General features: G+C 43.0%; 1 protein-coding gene across 1 annotated transcript in view; it reads right to left on the reverse strand.

Moving 5' to 3' along the window:
- CRYBG1 (crystallin beta-gamma domain containing 1) overlaps positions 1 to 16870 on the reverse strand; it is a 61075-nt gene extending 44205 nt beyond the window's left edge. The window contains exons 1-6 of the mRNA XM_067702444.1: positions 16680 to 16870; positions 14807 to 16353; positions 7547 to 9833; positions 4427 to 4474; positions 4222 to 4340; positions 2419 to 2587 (exon numbers count right to left, since the gene is read on the reverse strand). Coding sequence (XP_067558545.1) covers positions 2419 to 2587; positions 4222 to 4340; positions 4427 to 4474; positions 7547 to 9833; positions 14807 to 15477 — 3294 coding nt within the window. The 5' untranslated portion in view covers positions 15478 to 16353; positions 16680 to 16870. The remainder of the gene's footprint in view (positions 1 to 2418; positions 2588 to 4221; positions 4341 to 4426; positions 4475 to 7546; positions 9834 to 14806; positions 16354 to 16679) is intronic.
- Between the last annotated feature and the right edge of the window lie 1783 nt (positions 16871 to 18653).

Raw genomic sequence — 18653 nt, forward strand, 5'->3', positions numbered from 1 at the left:
AAAGGCACACGTTTATGGTGATTTAAATCTCTACACTTTAGTCACTATTCCATGCACTGCATGTCCATCAAACACTTTACAAAAGGCCTCTCTTGGCTGAGTGCCTGAGCCCTGATCGAATGGTTTTTGAACTTCTTCTGTGTTGCAGAGCGAGGTGAACTGAGGTACAGAAAAAATGGTTAACACTTGGGTCAGTTTAGGGGCAGCTCTTTCAAACATTAACAAAAGGAACAAATCTAGTGAACTGAAAAGGTGACCCCCTTGAATATACGTTGTGACTTATGTTTATGTGTCAAGAAACCATAAACACAATCTGTAAAAAGTTACAATTCGTCACATATTAGGAGCCATAAAGGTATTCCTTCTCTTTAACATGACACCATTCAGAAAAACTTACCCCAAGGAAATAAATCAGAAAATGTATACATTATTAAATGCACAAAAATGTTCATGCAGTATTATTTAAGGTAAGTTTTTCCCTAAGTCCCACAGTAAGAAGAAAGGTAAAATAAATGATAGCGCATCATACCAATGGAATATGATGCTCAGTTAAACCCCAAACCATATAATAACATGAAAAGCATTAATTCACCTTAGGTCTGCTATTATCAGGGGAAATAGGAGGCCTCTTTACCAATGTGCTTCATTTCCCTTAGCCCACCTTCCGGGATCCCTAAATCCCCACCCCACCAGATCCTAATACCTCCCCCAGTTGCAAATCATTGAGAGATGTTACAAACGGGAGTGTAACCTTCAGGAAAGTGGTATGGAGAGAGAAAAAAAGGATTGAGAATCACAGTTTTAAAGGAAAACAACACTGTACCTGTATTATGATTACAACTATAGAAAAAGCAGATTATAATATGGCGAAGAAAGAGTAGAGAATTCAGAAAAATGAAGGGAGGACACTTCATGAGAGATGGGATTTTGGATGATAGTTTAAAATATTGTTTCATTACCAATACTATTTGAGTAATAAATAAAAACTGCAGGTAAATTATCCCACTATGACATTTTAAAATGGTGTTTCTCGTGTCTTACATAAGGTTCATCACATTATGTACTTAAAACTAGTAAGAGATAAATCGTTTAGAATACCAATATTACCACCTAAGTCACTCAGAAATGTTAACCCAGGAAACAGGTGACATTTTCCTCCGCCAAAAGCTGTTAGTCACTGTTACTCGTTCTCATTTTGGAACATGGCTTTTTTCCCTATTGTACCCCAACACCCATGTCTAGTACACAAATGGAGTTTTTTCACTTGGAAGATACCTTTTACATTTTTAAAGGTAAAGAATCATCAAATGCCAAGAACCGTGAAGAACTGATACAAGTTCCTCAACAACGAATAAGGGACCAAGAAATTTTTACCCAATCCATAAAGTGGCCTTAAATACCTATTTTTCTAAAAACCCACATGAAATGCCAGAGTTGATCAACTGAATTATCTTTGGATTATTTATTTTTCCAAAACATAACTCCTGTAAGCCACTCAAGGTAATAAGAACTCGCACAGCAACCAAAAAACTAAGTAAAAGAAAAATCTGGCCCATGCTCCGCAACAAGAGAAGCCACCGCAATGAGAGGCCTGTGTACCACAATGAAGAGTAGCCCCCACTCGCCTCAACTAAAAAAGAAAGCCCGCACACAGCAACGAAGACTGAACGCAGCCAAAAATAAATAAATAATAAATTAATTTAAAAAAAAAAAGAAAGAAAAATCTGTTCAGGACTTCCCTGGTGGCACAGTGGTTAAGGTTAAGAATCCACCTGCCAATGCAGGGAACCCAGGAAGATCCCACATGCACGGAACAACTAAGCCCGTGCACCACAACTACTGACCCTGTGCTCTAGAGCCCGCAAGCCACAACTACTGTACGCACATGCCACAACTACTGAAGCCCGCGCACCTAGAGCCCGTGCTCCGCAACACGTGCAACACGAGAAGCCACCGCAATGAGAAGCCCGTTCACCGCAACAAAGAGTAGCCCCCGCTCTCTGCAACTAGAGAAAGTCTGCACGCAGCAACGAAGACCCAACGTAGCCAAAAATACATACATAAATTTATTTTTAAAAAAACAAAAATCTGTACGTACAGAACTCATCAAAACTAGGTTATTAAGTAAAATACATTTGCAGATGGGAATGGGGGGCCGGAATGAGAAATTTACCTTCAGGATTTATTGTGAAAAAGCTGACTAACCAATTAGAATGTTTCTTAGTTCTAATTCATTTAACATGTACAAATGTTTAAAATACAGAAAATACATCCATAAAACACCAAATATTTGTCCCACTTTTATCATAAAATGAAACTCTCTCTCAAAAGAATTATACCCAGCATTCGATAAATATTTGCTGAAAGAATGGATGAAATCCAGTTTGCCTTTATTAAAACCTTACGAATTTTACCTACCTGGACCACAAGTCTGATTGAACCAATCACCACAGGCTTGGCCGACTCTGCCTCGTCATCGTTTCTTTCCAGAATATCTTCTATATCCCAAAGACCAGACAGTTCCAATTCTCCCTCTTCTAAGGGGATGGAGTGTCCTTCAAAATTTGGTTTCTCATAAAAAATCCAGCTAAGAATAAAACATAGCAAAACTATTAGCCAGTCTTGGTGAGAGAGATTTTGAATACGCAAATATTCTGGCCAATAGCCACTATATATATATACACCATATATTAGTGGCCAATTCTCTAGCAATTAAAACAGCATAAACTCTCCCTAAAACTAAAACTTCAGTGGGCATAATTAAGCTCTGATAACTGAAGAATTTTATCAGGATTTTAGAGGACTTTTGACTATCAATATGAACATTATAGAGCTACTAAAGTTTTATAGAATTGCCAGTTGGTGGAGACTTAGTAATATGTCAGATAAATGGACGTTTATTGCAATTTTTTTCTTTTTATGTATGTAAAAAACACTTCTCTTGAGGGATTTTAACTTATATATTAGAACCATATCAACGGATATATTGATACAAAGGACTACTACATGCATGTTAATGTTAATGGAAAGCATTTTTTGCAGTTTTATTGAGATCTAATTGACATATAACATTGTATTAGTTTAAGTGGTACAACATGATGATTTGATATCTGTGTATATTACGAAATGATCACCATAATAAGTTTAGTTAACATCCACCACCTCACAGTTACAATTTTTTTCCTAGTGATGAGAACTTTTAAGATCTACTGTCTTAGCAACTTTCAGATATACCATGTAATACTTTAACTTTCGTGACCCAAAAAGCATTTTTACAGTATTCTTCCCAACAACATCCGAACACTAAAGAGAAACCTCATGACAATATATGACAGTGCTGGTCTTAAGAGAAGTCAACAAAAGCTGAAGAATCACTATTCATTAAAAACAAAATTATAACTTTCAGTTTTCAAATTTAAGAACAAAAGCTAATTGTATGTTTCTAATGAATATGTTGAATATACAGAAAAATATATTAAAATATCTAAAACCTAAGAGGAAAGATGCTGCATATTTAATCACATGGAGACCTAAAGAAAAGTTTAATAATTTTGTAAACCATAAAGAGCTCTACACTCTTTCTTTTAAACAAGCTTATAAACAGGCACTAAAGATAAGTATTCATGCCAGGTAAGTGACTTTTTAAAAACTGCTTTTCTTTATTCAATTTCCTGTGTATTTCCTCGAAGCATTTAAGCTGGTAATATAATTGTTTCACGGTTTCTTTACTTAATAAAAACTATCTGCTGTCAAAAAGTTAGAAAATAAAATTTAGATTAGTCCTTCACTGAACTGTCATTAAAAAAAGTTAGCAAAGATGTTTTTTCTTATAGAATTTAAAAAATTCTATCAACATGACTATGACCTATCAACATGAGTAGTGCAATTCTTATCAACCTCACTGAAAATTCAAAAACCAAAAGTATATTATGGACTCCGGTGCTCATGAGTCCAAACCAACATTATGCGGGAAAAAGAAACTTATACTGCTGCACTTTTCTGATTTTTCTAACAACAACATGCAGCATTCCTATCATCAGAAATAACATTATAAACCATATTTCTTACACATGAATTTCTTTTAGTATTCACTATGACTAGTATTGTCTGCCCTTTACACTGCTAAGGGCATAATTTAAAATAAGTACTAATGACCAAAAGGGTAATTAAAAATGTGAAACACACACCCTCCAAGTCAGAAACACAAAGTGTCACTCTTACCATCCTCTAACAACTTTTATGAGTATCACGGGAGAGAGGCTCCAAGAGCTGCAATCCTCAATGTCACTGAACACTTCAATGCACTCCTCTGACACGTCAGGTTCACCGTATATCACCACCTGAAGAAAGTGAGAGTGGTAGCACGTTTTACTGCACTTTAACAGATCAAAATGAAATCTAGACTCGGAATAGAAAATAATCTTACCTTTCCAGGTCGGGGATTGATTTTATTCTGGACACTTCCTTTAAGTGTCTGTAATCAGATGAACAAAAACACAACAAATAATTAAACTTTATGTAAAGTCCTCTTTTCTCCTCTCATGATCCTTTAAGATCGTATTTGCCTCATATTTGTCAATTTGGAAACATGTCTACCTTGATCTATGCCAAAGTTGTCTTAAAACTCTCTTTGACGGGACTTCGCTGGTGGCACAGTGGTTAAGAATCCGCCTGTCAGTGCAGGGGACATGGGTTCGAGCCCTGGTCCGGGAAGATCCCACGTGCCACGGAGCAACTAAGCCCGTGTGCCACAACTACTGAGCCTGCACTCTAGAGCCCGCGAGCCACAACTACTGAGCCCGAGTGCCACAACTACTGAAGCCTGCGCGCCTAGAGCCCGTGCTCTGCAACAAGAGAAGCCACCGCAATGAGAAGCCCGGGAACCTCAACGAAGAATAGCCTGCGCACAGCAACAAAGACCCAAGGCAGCCCAAAATAAAAATAAATAAAAATTTAAAAAACAAAACAAACTCTCTTTGGCTCTATTAAAATAAGGGCTCCCCCCCCCCAACTGTATTTGACATTTCAATTTCTTTTCATTTAAATGCCTAGGATACTTCCACCAATCTGGAAAGTTCAGGGCGTAAGAGTCAGACCTATGTTTTACATCAGTTCACAGAACAAGAACTCAGCTAAGAGATTATAATTCAAACCATCTCAGTATAATTTCAAATAAAGAGAAATTCTAATGGATTAATCACATATCTAGAATGAGCTGAATCCATTTTATGTGTTCATATACATATCTTATCTGAATCTATAATTACTGTTTTTTCATCACATAACTAGTCTAAATAAAGTGTTTATGGTATATTTCACAATGTACATTGTACATGGTTACTTTAATCCCTCCTTTTTGATGAACAAAATATATTTTTATATGGCTCCAAAACTAATCATTTTCAAGACCATCTGACCAGCAAAACCAGAAATGCCTAAGATAATAAAAATAGTAATTACACATGTAAAAATATTATAAAACATGGACTACTTTCACTGCTGAACAGGATGCCTATTCTAAGGACGGCCTTTGATCTGATCGCTCTTGCACCACACCAGGGTGGAATATGCCTGAAAGACCATAGGAAGGGCCTCAGTAGAGCATTATTACAGATTAAAATGCCATATGCTTATTTATATATGCACATTTCAAGAAGACAAGCTAAAGAAAAAGCCTGGTATTTAAATGAAATTCAGTTAAGACATTAAAGGGAGAATAGTTATATAGTCAACAAAGCCCAAGGTGTAAAAAAAAAAAAAAACAAAAAAATTTTTTTAAATCATAAAAAGGCCTAGAGAAAGTATAAAGTACTTTGTTTCTCCTTTTTACTCCATTTGATTGGGTTTTTCAAGGGACTCCATAGGGAAACTGTATATTCTGTTGTCAGACTCATTGTCAAAGAGAGGTAATCTAAGAATGATTAAAAAGACAGAATAATGCTGTAATGAACGGGAAGTGGACCAGTGTCAATTTTCAGAGAAATACTCAAAAATCTTAGGATTTCTAAGTGCTATAGGCTAATTCAGTTTTATCTGTTTACAGCAGTGGTTCTCAAAGTGAAATCCAGGGGTCCCTGGAGGGTCCCCAATAATTCTGCAGGGAGTCCATTAGGTCAAAACCATTTTCATAATAAGAAGAGGTTATTTCTCTTTTTCACTTTCTTTCTCTCACAGGTGTAGTGCGGAATTTTCCAGAGGGTCCATGACATGTGATGACATCATTGCTCTGATGGCTACAGGAATGTACATTTGTATGTTCTAATTTTTCTCAGTATTAATTTCTAATGTAATAGATGCCAATAGGCATAACCCATATCAACAAAAACTCTTTGGGGTCCTCAATAATTTTTACTTTATATCTATATCTATATATGTGTGTGTGTGTGTGTGTGTGTGTATGTGTATGTGTATGTGTGTGTGTGTGTGTGTGTGTGTGTGTGTGTGTGTGTGTATGGCATCCTAAGAGTAAAAAATATGAAAACTTTTGAGCAGAGGGATCTGAGCCTCTGCTGGAAATCCAACTATACATTTTGAAAGAGCTTCCAGAATTGTATTCCATGATAGGCTTGTAGCAAAAGCTAATACAACAAATTCAAACATGGGGCAGTGCCCTGTACAAATGAGGAAGTGGGCAAGATATTTTCTGCCTGGATAAACTGTGTTGGATGTTGATCTACACTTGCCAGGTAGCCTGGTTCACAGGGTGGGCAACAGGAATACAGAGGCCCACTCCTGTTTCTGGGCTTAGCAGAGCTGAGCTCTAAATCTTATCTGCCTCCCTCTTTCAACTTGAGTATCAAGCTTGGTAACGGAAAGCCACAAATTCACATCAAAAACTGAGTAAAGAAAACAACTTCCAGCAGTCAGATAAAAGAAGATGGAGAAATCTTAACTGTTTCTCAAAATGGTATTTTGCCATCCTTTCTACTCTGTTACAGGAAAGTGCTAATGTAGACCAAATTCTTTACTCCCCAACAGCTTTGCAGGAAAATAATATTTCCCTAATGAAAACTAATTCCAGATAAAGAGAAAATACTTTATCAACCATGTGGGATAAACATTTATTGCTACTAAGGGGAAGAAAGAGTGAATCTCAAAGTACAAGAGAAACGGTTAGGAACAAGATTCCTCGGTGGAGGCTTTTCCAGATAAAGGAAGCTTGCTTCATAAATGCTCAAAATTCTAGGTATAGTATTGAGCATTTTTACACAGAACTAGGGAAGAAAAAACACCCTGTCTCTGAGCTCTCAAGGTACCTTAACTAAACCTTTCACAATACAACATATAAATTCACAAGTGCCCTAAAATATTTGTAACTTATTTTCCTTGCTGGACTACAAATGCCTTGAGAACAGAATCCAAGTACCTTTCCTCTTGGACTCTAAAGACCCTTGTACATAGTAGGTTTTCAAATATGTGATGAATGAATAAAAAACTATCAGACACGAGCATAACCATTTTTAAACAAATAACATGAATTGTTCATCATCCCCTTCTCCTCTGACTTAAAACTACCCCACATAAATAATACTATGTTGCTACTTACTGTTGTATCTGATAATGACATTTCAGAAAAAGAAATGCTTGGGTCAAACAGGGTGGATTTGAAAAGACCGGGGAAGTCTGTGTCACTGCTTCCATAGCTCGGCAAGTTCGATTTAAGAACACTTTCAATATGATTAGCCTTTTCCATATCACCACTGTTCTGCAGTTTTGAAAATTCAGAATATGTAGTTTTGGGCACGGGTAGGTTGCTTCGTGAATCCAGATCTTTTCCGGTTTCCTCTTTTTGCAGGTACTTTTCCACGGAGCTCGGACTTTCCAATCCCGAATGAGACGTATCTGACGAGTTGAAATTGAAGAACTTTACGTTGCTGGGTGGCAGACTTGGCTGTTCTTTCTCTGAACCACAGGGTGGGGCACCCTCAGCCACAGGCTGTAACACGGAAGGCCGAGAAAGAGAACTGTTGTGAGCGGTGTTGAAAGATGTGGTCATGGTATTGACTGATGTTACAGAGGGAGAAAAGATTTTGTCTTGTGGTAAAGAAGATAAGATGCTTGAGAAAAGCGCACTTTTTTCTAGCCTCGATCTCTTGACTCCACCGTTTGTGACATCCCTGTTCTCCTTGTCATTTACTTCTGGAGCCGCCAGAGGCTCGCCTTTCCCATTAGTGCGAGTTTGCAAGGACTTGAAAAGGACACTCTGTTCAGTGGATGAACGTTTGGGTCTCAGTTTGGATTTGGTGTCAAGATTCTGCATCCAATGTAAAGCCAGTGACATTTCTGGCTGGCCTTCCTTTTTCTTACCCAAACCAAAGGTAAACACGTTGGGATCAAACACCTTTTCTAAATTGTCCTCATGAATAGGAGGCATGGCGAAGTGAGGGGCAGGGGAGTTTGGCATCCTGGCCTTCTTTTTCTTCTGGGGCACACAAACTGCGCTGTCCATCTTTTTTATAATCTCAGTGAATTTTTCCATATCAGAAGAAGAATCGAATACACTATCATCACTACCAGCAGAAATGTTCAAAAGGCTTGCAGGACTGTCCTGGCCATTTACAACATTTTGATTGGGTCTTTGAGGGGTTTCTAAATGATTTCTGTTGCCAGGGTAGTTGGTGGTGCTGGATTCAGTCTTCAGGGGTTTTCCGTTGCCCTGAATAGGCAGAGTTTTTTCTGATTCGGGCAGCATGACTTGTGGGCCAGATTTTGCTACATGTTCCTCTGTGCAATGAATGTGTTTGGGTGATGTGCTCTTATTGCCCTGTACTTCCTCTTTCTGGGGAGTACGACTTGCAACGGAAACCACTTCAAGTTCCTTATTGTGATAGCTTGGCAACTGTGCTTCTCTAACTTCAGAGCTATCTGAGATGATCCCAGAGCGGACATCCTTGGTGTTCTCCACAGGGAGCATGAAGGACCTGACCTGGACAAGGACCTTGGATGGACACTCATTTCCCATAGCTGCCAGGCTGTGCTCTGGGGACAAAGGAGGGCTTCTTTCTCCCCCTCCTCCTCCTGCCAGTCTGGAGGGGGACATCATCTCATTATTCTGATGAGACACAGGCAGAGTACATCCATTATGGTTTTCCGACACTTTTAGATCAGTGCACAGAAAACTGCTTACAGGAGCTTGAGCACCTGTGTCTTTGGGATCATCCACAGGAATGGGGGCAGCCAGTGAAAGAGAAGGCCCATTAGATGACCCAGCTGGGTGCTGGGAGTCAGAAAATTCATCCTGCGGCTTCGGTATGGCTGTTGGAGGTGAATCTTTGGCCTCAAGAACGGCAGGGCTGTCTTGTGCTGTATCAGTCATATTTTCACGTTCAAGTCTTTTGCGGTCAGCAGCCTTTGAGTCGTCCTCTCCTAAGAGCTCGTGGTCCTTAACAGGAATCAGAGCAGCAACCACTGGTTCAGAAGGGCAGCCAGCAACTGTTTGCCCATCTACCTTATCACCTTGGTTAAGCGGAGAACCAGGAGTCTCCTCTTCAGGAACAGTAACTCTGGCTTCTGCCGAGGCTTCCTTCCCCAGCGCACCATTCTGGTGACTATCTGGCGGCAACTTCTTTTCAGGCCGCTCCATTTCCTTGGCTTTTTTGGCTAAATTCAGCTGTGCCCTCCCGACAAATGTTTTATTAGAGGCAGGAGTGTTCCTCGCACCTCGAAGGTCAGTGTGTCTTGGGCTATTTGCCTGCTTGTTTTCAAATAAGGAGATTTTGGTGGCAGTGTTTCCTTTGTGAACTGGCTGGCTAAGTGGATTATGCCCATTTCCCAAACCACCAAGATTCTTAGGGGTTTTAAGATTTAGTTCCACATGTTTGGGCTTGGCAGGGCTGCAAGAATAAAGGAGCAAGATAAAGTTATTAACCTGGGTTTTAAAGTGAACATACCGATTTATTACAAAACTGTGAAAAGCCAGTATCTTTCTGATAGGTAACATTTTTGATGAAACAATTTTTAAACAATTCTAAATACACTATCAGTTACCTTTAATGGATGTTGCGCTTCCGTATGAGGGATGAAAAATTACATAGCTAAGAAAGGCTAGAGGTGAGAGGGTAACAAGTTTTCTAATAAGTTTATCATGTACCTAGTAGATAAGTACAGTGCTTGGCACTAGAGTTGGGACTGAAGAACATTAGAACCAATTTAAATACTTCCTGTACTCCCATACTTTAAATATGTAAATGATTTCCCCAAAAATCAACTGTGTATTTTTTTATAACTTTTTTTTACATTATCTCAAAAGTGAGATTATAAAAAATATTTATCTATGATTTACCTCTTTGGATAGTTTATTCCCTTCATCCTTCCCCCATAAAAATTTTCTCTGACTATACAAGTGTGTCCACTATAGAACATTTAGAAAATATAAAGACAAAAAACCACTCATAATCTTACCACTCAAACACTATCCCTGTCAACATTCTAGTATACTTCCCGTCTTTTTTGTATGCATAGGGAAATATTTTCAATAGAATTGAGATTAGTCTGTTCATAGAGTTTGGTATCTTGCCTTAAAAAAAAAAAAAGAGATTTAACATTTTTAACATTTTTCAAGTTACTAAAAACTATGAAAAGTCTTCATAATGTCTGCATAAAAATCCATCATATAGATGTACCACAATTTACTTATCAATTACTCAGTTGTTGGTTTTGCCACCATTCTGGGGGCAAAGAGGGTCTCCCTTCTTTCTCACATTTCTTGGGTGTAATTGCCCCCTAATGGAAATTTTAAGTCTTTGAATGTACACACTGTTTTCTTTCTGAGGAAAAAAATGTCCTCTGGCTCTGGTCCTGGCTCTTATACCAATTATCTGTGTGAACTTGGTCAAGCCACCTTAACTCTCTAAACTCTACCTTCTCTACCTGTAAAAATAAACAAAAAACTAGATGGTTTAGAACGTGTGTGTGTACTGGTTCACACACATACATGTTATCATTGAAGATATCCTGTGGTTCTCTTCAAGGGCTGCAAAAGGGGACAGTAGAAACTGGGGGATGGAACTGTTGGCCAACCACCCTCCTTTCAACCAGAATCACTCCTACTTATTTTTATATATCACTTTTATATAAGCTTTCCAAGAAGAACAGACTCTAAAGCTAAAAACAAAAATGTCTAAATCATTAGTCTAGTGGTTTATAAAATGTAAGAGATAACACCCACTGACATTCACTGATCGTCAAGCACTTTCTATGGCTTGCCTCATGTACAATTTTACACATTCTTTTTTTTTTTTTTTTTCCTGCGGTACGCGGGCCTCTCACTGTTGTGGCCTCTCCCGTTGTGGAGCACAGGCTCCGGACGCGCAAGCTCAGTGGCCATGGCTCACGGGCCCAGCTGCTCCGCGGCATGTGGGATCTTCCCAGACCAGGGCACGAACCCATGTCTCCTGCTTTGGCAGGCGGACTCTCAACCACTGCAACACCAGGGAAGCCCCACATTCTCTTTTAGGATGAGGAAGTTGGCATCTAGAGAAGGTAAGTACTTTGCCTGAAGTCACACAGCTAGTAAGTGACAGAAGCCAGGTGTTCTGGTTTCAGATGCTATGCTCCCAACAACTCTACTATTCTGCTTCCCCAGATAGGATCAGACTAGCTTCGCCTCAATGACCGCCTCTGGTTCTGTCCAGCTTTATGATCCAAGGAGTCAGTAAATTATCAAGAGAGCTATAAGATAATCATACCTCAGAGGCCACCTCGATAATGAGAACACAAAGTAGGGAAGCACTAACATCTCACACTGTCTCCTGCATGGACTCACTGGCCTTCAAGAAGGCTGGGCCTGAGGAGCCTTTTGAAGGAACAGGCAGTAGGACCTTGGAAGAAGACACTTTATTCTTCTGGAGAAAATGATTAGACTGAGAAGACTTGAGATGTCCTTCCCAAATACAGCATTAAGAATTAGATGTTCATTTTTAAATTTTTTATTTAAATACTATATTTGATATATTCTCATGAATTTCTCCTTGGCATTGCTTTCCCCAATAGCTCCTTAAGATATCTAAGCTCCCTCACGGTGGGCCCTTACCTGAAATTTAAAAGCAAAATTAACTTACAAGCACTTCCTTAAAGATTAAATTCTAAAACCAGTGAGATGACTAGAAATAAGAGAACTTACAAATGCTATCAGTTAATGAGGGATGTTCACATAGCAGGGAATATACATTTAAAAAATTCTCACTAATCAGCTCAAGGAACAGTCAAATATCAAAGTAGATCTTATGATGTAAATGGAAAATGCTCCAGGTTAGCCAATAAGCTACGTTAAGGACAGGACACACACATCTGCACGTTAAAGATTTACACCAAGATCAAAATACATTTTACAACCAAACTTTCTGTACTATTAACTTCTGCTACAGAGTCACTACAATTAACCTGGTTCAAACTGATTAAAAGGAAGACTCCTATAATTCGCGTTGTAATGCCTTCATTAAGATGTGAGAAGGGAAAATATTCTGGAGTCTAAGAAGCCATGGCTATAGTATGAGAAGAAAATTCTCCTTATTCTAAACATACCATGTTAAGAATCTCAACATTCAATACTTGGTAGAACTGAAGACATAATTTCTCTAGCAGCATCAAGAAACATGCTGCTTCACAGTGATTATTTTTCGGAGAATATAAAATGGTTTTAACTATAAAATTTTAGATTCAAGTTGTTTTTAGAAATAATCTGCGTAACATCTCCAGTTGAAAACAATGAGGAAAAACTAAAGGGTCTGAAAAAAATCCATCAGTCAAACATAAATGGGTCAAAGGATGAGAAACAATTATTAATTCTCCATTCCAATAATTTGCCGATTCACCAAGTGCAAGGCCGTGTGCAAAACAGAATTAAACTGAGCCTCTGGCAAAGGAAAGTTTTAGGTAGGAAATAATCACTCCTTAGAAAAAGACATTTGGTTTAGTTCTGTCACAGGAAACAGCACATGAAGAAGAGTTTCACTGCAAGATTGCTTGGTTTGTTTACCCTATCCCTTAACGGTGTAACATTTCTGGTTTTTCCACTGGTGTATTCTGACTGGAAGACCGGGGAAGCACCCTTAACCAGGTACACAGCATAGTTTCTCTAAGGCTCACACTTAGGAGGTCTGAATGTTCAGTCACACTGGCCTTCTACAAATAATGGGCATCATTCACTCAGGTTATTTCTCCGATGCTGCTGTTACAGAATAAATTGCTGACTCTATCAAAGTTCTCCAGGTTGGCAGCTGGTGAGGTAGCTCAAGTTATTCATTAAGCAGGATTTCCTCCCCTATGTTTACCAAGCAGACTGCCTACTCTTAAGCTTACTTATCCAAGAATTCAAATAGAATGAATCCATTCAGTTTAAGAATGATAATGCTGTGGACTTCCCTGGTGGCGCAGTGGTTGAGAATCCGCCTGCCAATGCAGGGGACAGGGGTTCGAGCCCTGGTCCGGGAGGATCCCACATGCCGCGGAGCAACTGGGCCCATGCGCCACAACTGCTGAGCCCACGTGCACAGCTACTGAAGCCCGCGTGCCTGGAGCCCGTGCTCTGCAACGAATGAGGCCACTGCAGTGGGAGGCCCCCGCTCTCCACAACTGGAGAGAGCCCACACACAGCAACGAAGACCCAATGCAGCCAGAAATAAATTTATATATATATAAAAAGAATGATAACACTGTGAAAATCTCAGCTCTTTTAATAAATATGTGAATGCTGGAAAAAGTTTAGATACTCACTTTTCACATGTGCTGAGAGACGCAGGAGGATGAGTGTGGGAAGGGGGATGGTCTTAAGAGTTTTCCAGGGTGCCCTCCCCGTCCTGTCTACCTATACAGATCACACCCACCATCAAGGCACAATCCCATTTCCTCCAAAACACCAACAGTGATTTCTTCCTCCTGTGCACATCCCCAGCCTCGGGGATGGTAACATCCATTTGGCAGTTTAATCAGATTATCACCTCTTACAGTTACCTGATTTGTCAGCATCTTGGGTGCCAGAATGTGTCATAAACTTTTCAAAGGCAATATATACTGAATCACAGTTGTGGCATTTTTCCCATTGTGCCTAGCACACTACCATGCACAGAAAGAAGGTACTCAATAAATATTTGAGAAATCAATAAACTTAACAGCAAGTGGTCACAGTCTGCTGTTGAGCTTGATCCTTCTAACGTGTCCTTTCATTTATCAAATAGTCTTCCAGTAAAAACACTGATCTTTCTTCATTTCAATAATTGAAAATTACTTTTCGACCTGGTGGCAAAGATATCACAAAACTACCTAACATTATAAAGGGGAACCAAGATACTCGTATTAGAGATTTTTTTTGTAAAGCTTTAGGCCCATAATGCACCAAGTTCCATAAAAGGTTCTGTGAATTCTCTTGAACTCAGACACGTCAAAGCTACTGGGTATACTGTACGTACTAGTGTTTGCTCCGTTTTCAAATTCATTTGTGTTTTAAGAATGACCCACCCAGGAATGCTGGTGCATATTCTGAATAAAGAATAGAATTAGTTCGTCAAGCCATGCAGTCTTCTATTATTTATGTAAACACTGAACCTCCAGAGATATCTCACTTTCACATTCATTGAACTTAAAAGGCTTATATTAACAGGAATTAACAACCAACTAAGGTCCCGAATGGGTCATCTTCTTAAACCTTAACTGTGCTAACTAGCCCTTCACTATCTTAATTTCACCACCGAGGAGAAAACCCAGTGCACACAGTTCTTCCACAAATGCAAAGAACCTGCGCCCCTCGGAGCGGCCGCCCAGCCCGTGTGCGGCGACCGCGGCTCGCCAGCCCAACCCCGCAGTTACTTACATGGTCACTGTAGTGGTCACTGTCCACCTGCCCCCACCGAAATGGTTCCTGGGCTTCAAGCCGTCGGCGTCAGAACCTCCGACCGATCTGCCCAGCTCTTTGCTTCGACTTCCCTCTCCCCGGCCGTCGAAGAGGTTGGGGAGCGGCCCCCTCTTGGGCTTGATCTCGGGCGGCAGCGAGCTGCTCTTGACCATAAGCTTGCGGTGTATGACCCGGGCCGCCTCCTCCCCGCTCTCCTTGGCGGCCGGGCCGGGGCCGGACGCCCTCCTGAGAAGAGAGTCCTTGGCCGGAGCCCGCGGGCCGCCGGCGGGTGAGGTGGGCACAGCCTCCGGAACGTGGCTCCGGCCCCTCCTCTTGGCGGGGGACGAGGCGGGCGGCGGCTGTTTGCTCCGCTCGGACTCCCCTAGCGGCTGCCCTTTGGGGTCGGGGCTGGGCTTGGACTCTAGGCCGGAAACAGAGGCAACGCCCCCGTCGGGGGCCGCTGGAGGAGATTTCACTTTCTTTTCAGCAGAGCCGTTTTCGGCGGCTGCGTTTGGCGCCACCTCGTTGTCGAAGACCGCGTCATTCCGGGGCTCAAAGTCAGGCGGCAGCGGGTCAGCACCGGGGGAGTCGGTGGATTTCTGCGACCTCCTCCGCCTCCCCGACCTTCGGCCACTCGACCTCTTCTCCATATCTTCGCAATCGCCGCAATCTTCAGCCCCGGGACTGATCACGACCGGCTCGTCCACCCGCGCCACCTCAGTCTTACTCAAGTAGATGTCCAGAGTCAACACTTTGGCGGGGTGGGCGCGCTCGCGGGGCCGACAGTCTCGCCCCGGGGGATCGGCTTTGCTGTTCCCCGGCGCCGAACCCGTCTGGTTCTCTGCGCCCTCAGCGGGACGGTTGCCCGCAGGAGCCGATGCGTCCTTGGGGGGCTGGCTCGGCGCGTCTTGGTGCTCCGGAGAGCCTCCTTGGGCACACAAGCGGGCGGCCCTGTCGGCCGACTGCTCCCCGGCGGGCGAGCCCGGCACGCCCCTCGCTCCCCGAGCTGGCTCCTGCTCGCGGCCAGCGCCGAGCGAAGCGTTCTCCTGCCCGGAGGAATTCCCTAGTGAGGAGTGCAGCTGCTTGGCAGCGGTGGTGGCATCTGGGAAAGTCTCTCCCTCTGCCTCCAGAGGTTCTAATTGGGGTGAATCACTTTCATGGGCCTGCTGCACAGCCGCCTCCGCTGCACGGCTGCCCGAGCCAGGTGACCGCTCGGCGTCCGGGGGGGCCGCCTGGACGCAGCCCTCGGGGCGCTGGCCCTCCGGCTCCTGGCACTTTTCCTGGGGGGAGCCCTCCTCACACGTTTCTGTCTGCTTTCGTTGGCTGCCCTGAAGTTGACTCTTCTCAGTCTCTGTTTCGGGGAGTTTGGAAGAGGTTACTTCTTTGGGAGAGACTGATACGGCATTTGAGCTGGTGGGACTCTCTAACCCGTTTCTGGTGTTCCTTCTCCTTCCTGCCGTGAACAGAGTGCCGAGTTTTCCCAAAACTGGTTTCCTTTTGTTCTCTTCTGGTGGTTGTGCGCTGGACTGAAAAATAAAAGGGGATGGGGAAAGAGAGAACCTGAGAATCCGGTTTTTTCCTTTAGTAGTTAAGTATATTATGGAACTACAAGCCAAAATGATAATAGGCCAGAGTTTCTAACTGAAAACGAGATTTGTGTTTGGGAATTCATTCCAACAAAATAAACTCTTATTTTACCTTTTGAATTTTTCTCAAACACCATCTATGCTTGGCGCTACTGAAGAGTAACATTAACTACAGAAAGAAAATTATTAAAGAAAATTCGGAAGGTCCAAATAATCACTCAAGCAAAATAAACAACTCCTAGGCCTTTCTACGTTTTGCTTTTTACCTCCTTCCTCTGTAAAGATGCAATTGCAAAACATCCATGCGTGACTACAGGGCAGCAGTAACCATAATAAAGGCGGAATTTTTTCTGAAATGCCGCCTTTTCTTTTTGTAGGCGGAAAGGAGTACGGGGAAGAACAGCCTTCCCCAGAACTGAAGGAAACCACTTGGGTTCAACGTGACTGCAAACGAAAAACCTTGAGAAAACGAGAATTCGAGCCCCTGGGCGTGCCCTTCACCAAGCCCGAGGTTCTCGGCGCGCCAGGCAGCGCGCGTCCAATGGGAGAAGCACGTGGGCATCAAACGCCCGCTAGTCCTCATGGAACACAGCTGACCCCTGCCGAGCTCACCCGAGAGGGTCTTCTCCGCGGGTAGTTCCGGGGAGTGTCAGTAGGTCGAGCACCTGCGGGAGGGAGGGCGAAGGTGCTGGGCGACCGCCTTCGCAGGTCCCCACCCCCCGACCCCACCCCGATCTGGCCGGGGCTGACGGAAGGGCGCGGGGCTCTCCCAAGCCGACCTCGGCCGGGGTTCGGTCCCTCACCACCCCGCTGGGCTCCGGCTGCGCACCGGGGCGGGGGGGAAACCCCAGGGGCGGGGGGGAACCCAGGGGGCGGACCCACCCATGGGAGGGGCCCTGGCCGCCGGCGACGAGCAGCTGGGGTGCCGGTAAGGGGAGAAACCTGCGCCTGTTACAAAGCCTGCGGCAAAACGGCCGGCACCTGGCGCCCGCGCGGGAAGCCAGGAGGGCGCTCAGAACAAATCAATTAAAGCAAATCGGCCAATGGGCGCCGTGGCGCGCCGGGAGCCGGTACGCGAGGTGCCCGGGCGGGCAGAAAGAGGAAGAGGCCCGCCTGCGGGAGGAGGGAGCGCGAGCGGCGAGTCCAGACAAGCTCCTAGCGGAGGGAAGCCTATTCCTGGTAACGAGCCCACGGCAACCCAGACCACACGTGTGGCTACAATAACTTAAGAATTACCTCTTCCACCTAAAACCCGAGAGCTACCTTTCTCGGAAGGGCAGTTTTTACAATATTGACTGCTTACAGAGGGGTTCCTGAATCACTCTTTAAAGCGGCTTCATTTCATTTGAATTATATGCAGCCAGTGGACGTGGGAGATGGTGGGAAATAGGAAAGACTGTAAGATAAAGCATGGAAGTAGCAGAGTCCACAAGCATTTACTGAGACAGTCCTGACACTGTAACATCATGTCATTCTGCAACAGCCCCGTGAGGTGCTTGTCACCCAACAGCAGAAATAAGGAAAGCAAAGCTCAGAGCAGAGAGACTTAAGGTGTGTTAGGGGTGGGGGCAATAAAGTCAGGATCCAAACCCAGGTCCTCAGCTTCCAGTCCGAGCACCCCCAACTCCCCACTGAGGACATGGCAGTGCAGTGGGCACCCTGAGCCAGAGTCAGCCCAGAGGAGTAGACTGCAGGCCACACTTCCCCCAGAATCGGCTCCTGAGGAAATGCTCCTGAATCAGATTTACTGACAAACTCCAGAGGTGATTCTTCGCGCTTGAGAAGGCCCTGGTGGGAGCTTTGGAACTAGACAGCTGCTGCATGAGGAGAGGAACAATTGAACGTTGCAGCCACTGGGAGCTTTTGTGACTGAGTTGATACGCTTCTAAAATTTAACCAGATTTTGATTAATAATTATTCAGTAGTTATATAAATAATATAGGAAGAATTCACTGTGTAATTTAAGAAAAAATACATTAAAATATTCCAGTCTCCTAAGGAATATATTTGGACTCTTTCACTATGAGTCAAAGGTATTACATGGTTTTGAAACGTAATAATTCCTTAGGCACTAGACTTACTAAGTGATTTACATAGATTCTCATCAGAGACAGCCCTGAAGATAGGTAGTGTTTTTATGCTCATTTGCCAAGGTTCCTTATCCTTGCTCAAGGTCCCACAGCCAGTAGTCTCTCTAACTCCGGAAATGGAGCTCTTTGTCTCTGCTGCCTCAACAGGCC

Source organism: Pseudorca crassidens, chromosome 13 (genome assembly GCF_039906515.1).
Source record: "Pseudorca crassidens isolate mPseCra1 chromosome 13, mPseCra1.hap1, whole genome shotgun sequence".
Lineage (NCBI taxonomy): Eukaryota > Metazoa > Chordata > Mammalia > Artiodactyla > Delphinidae > Pseudorca > Pseudorca crassidens.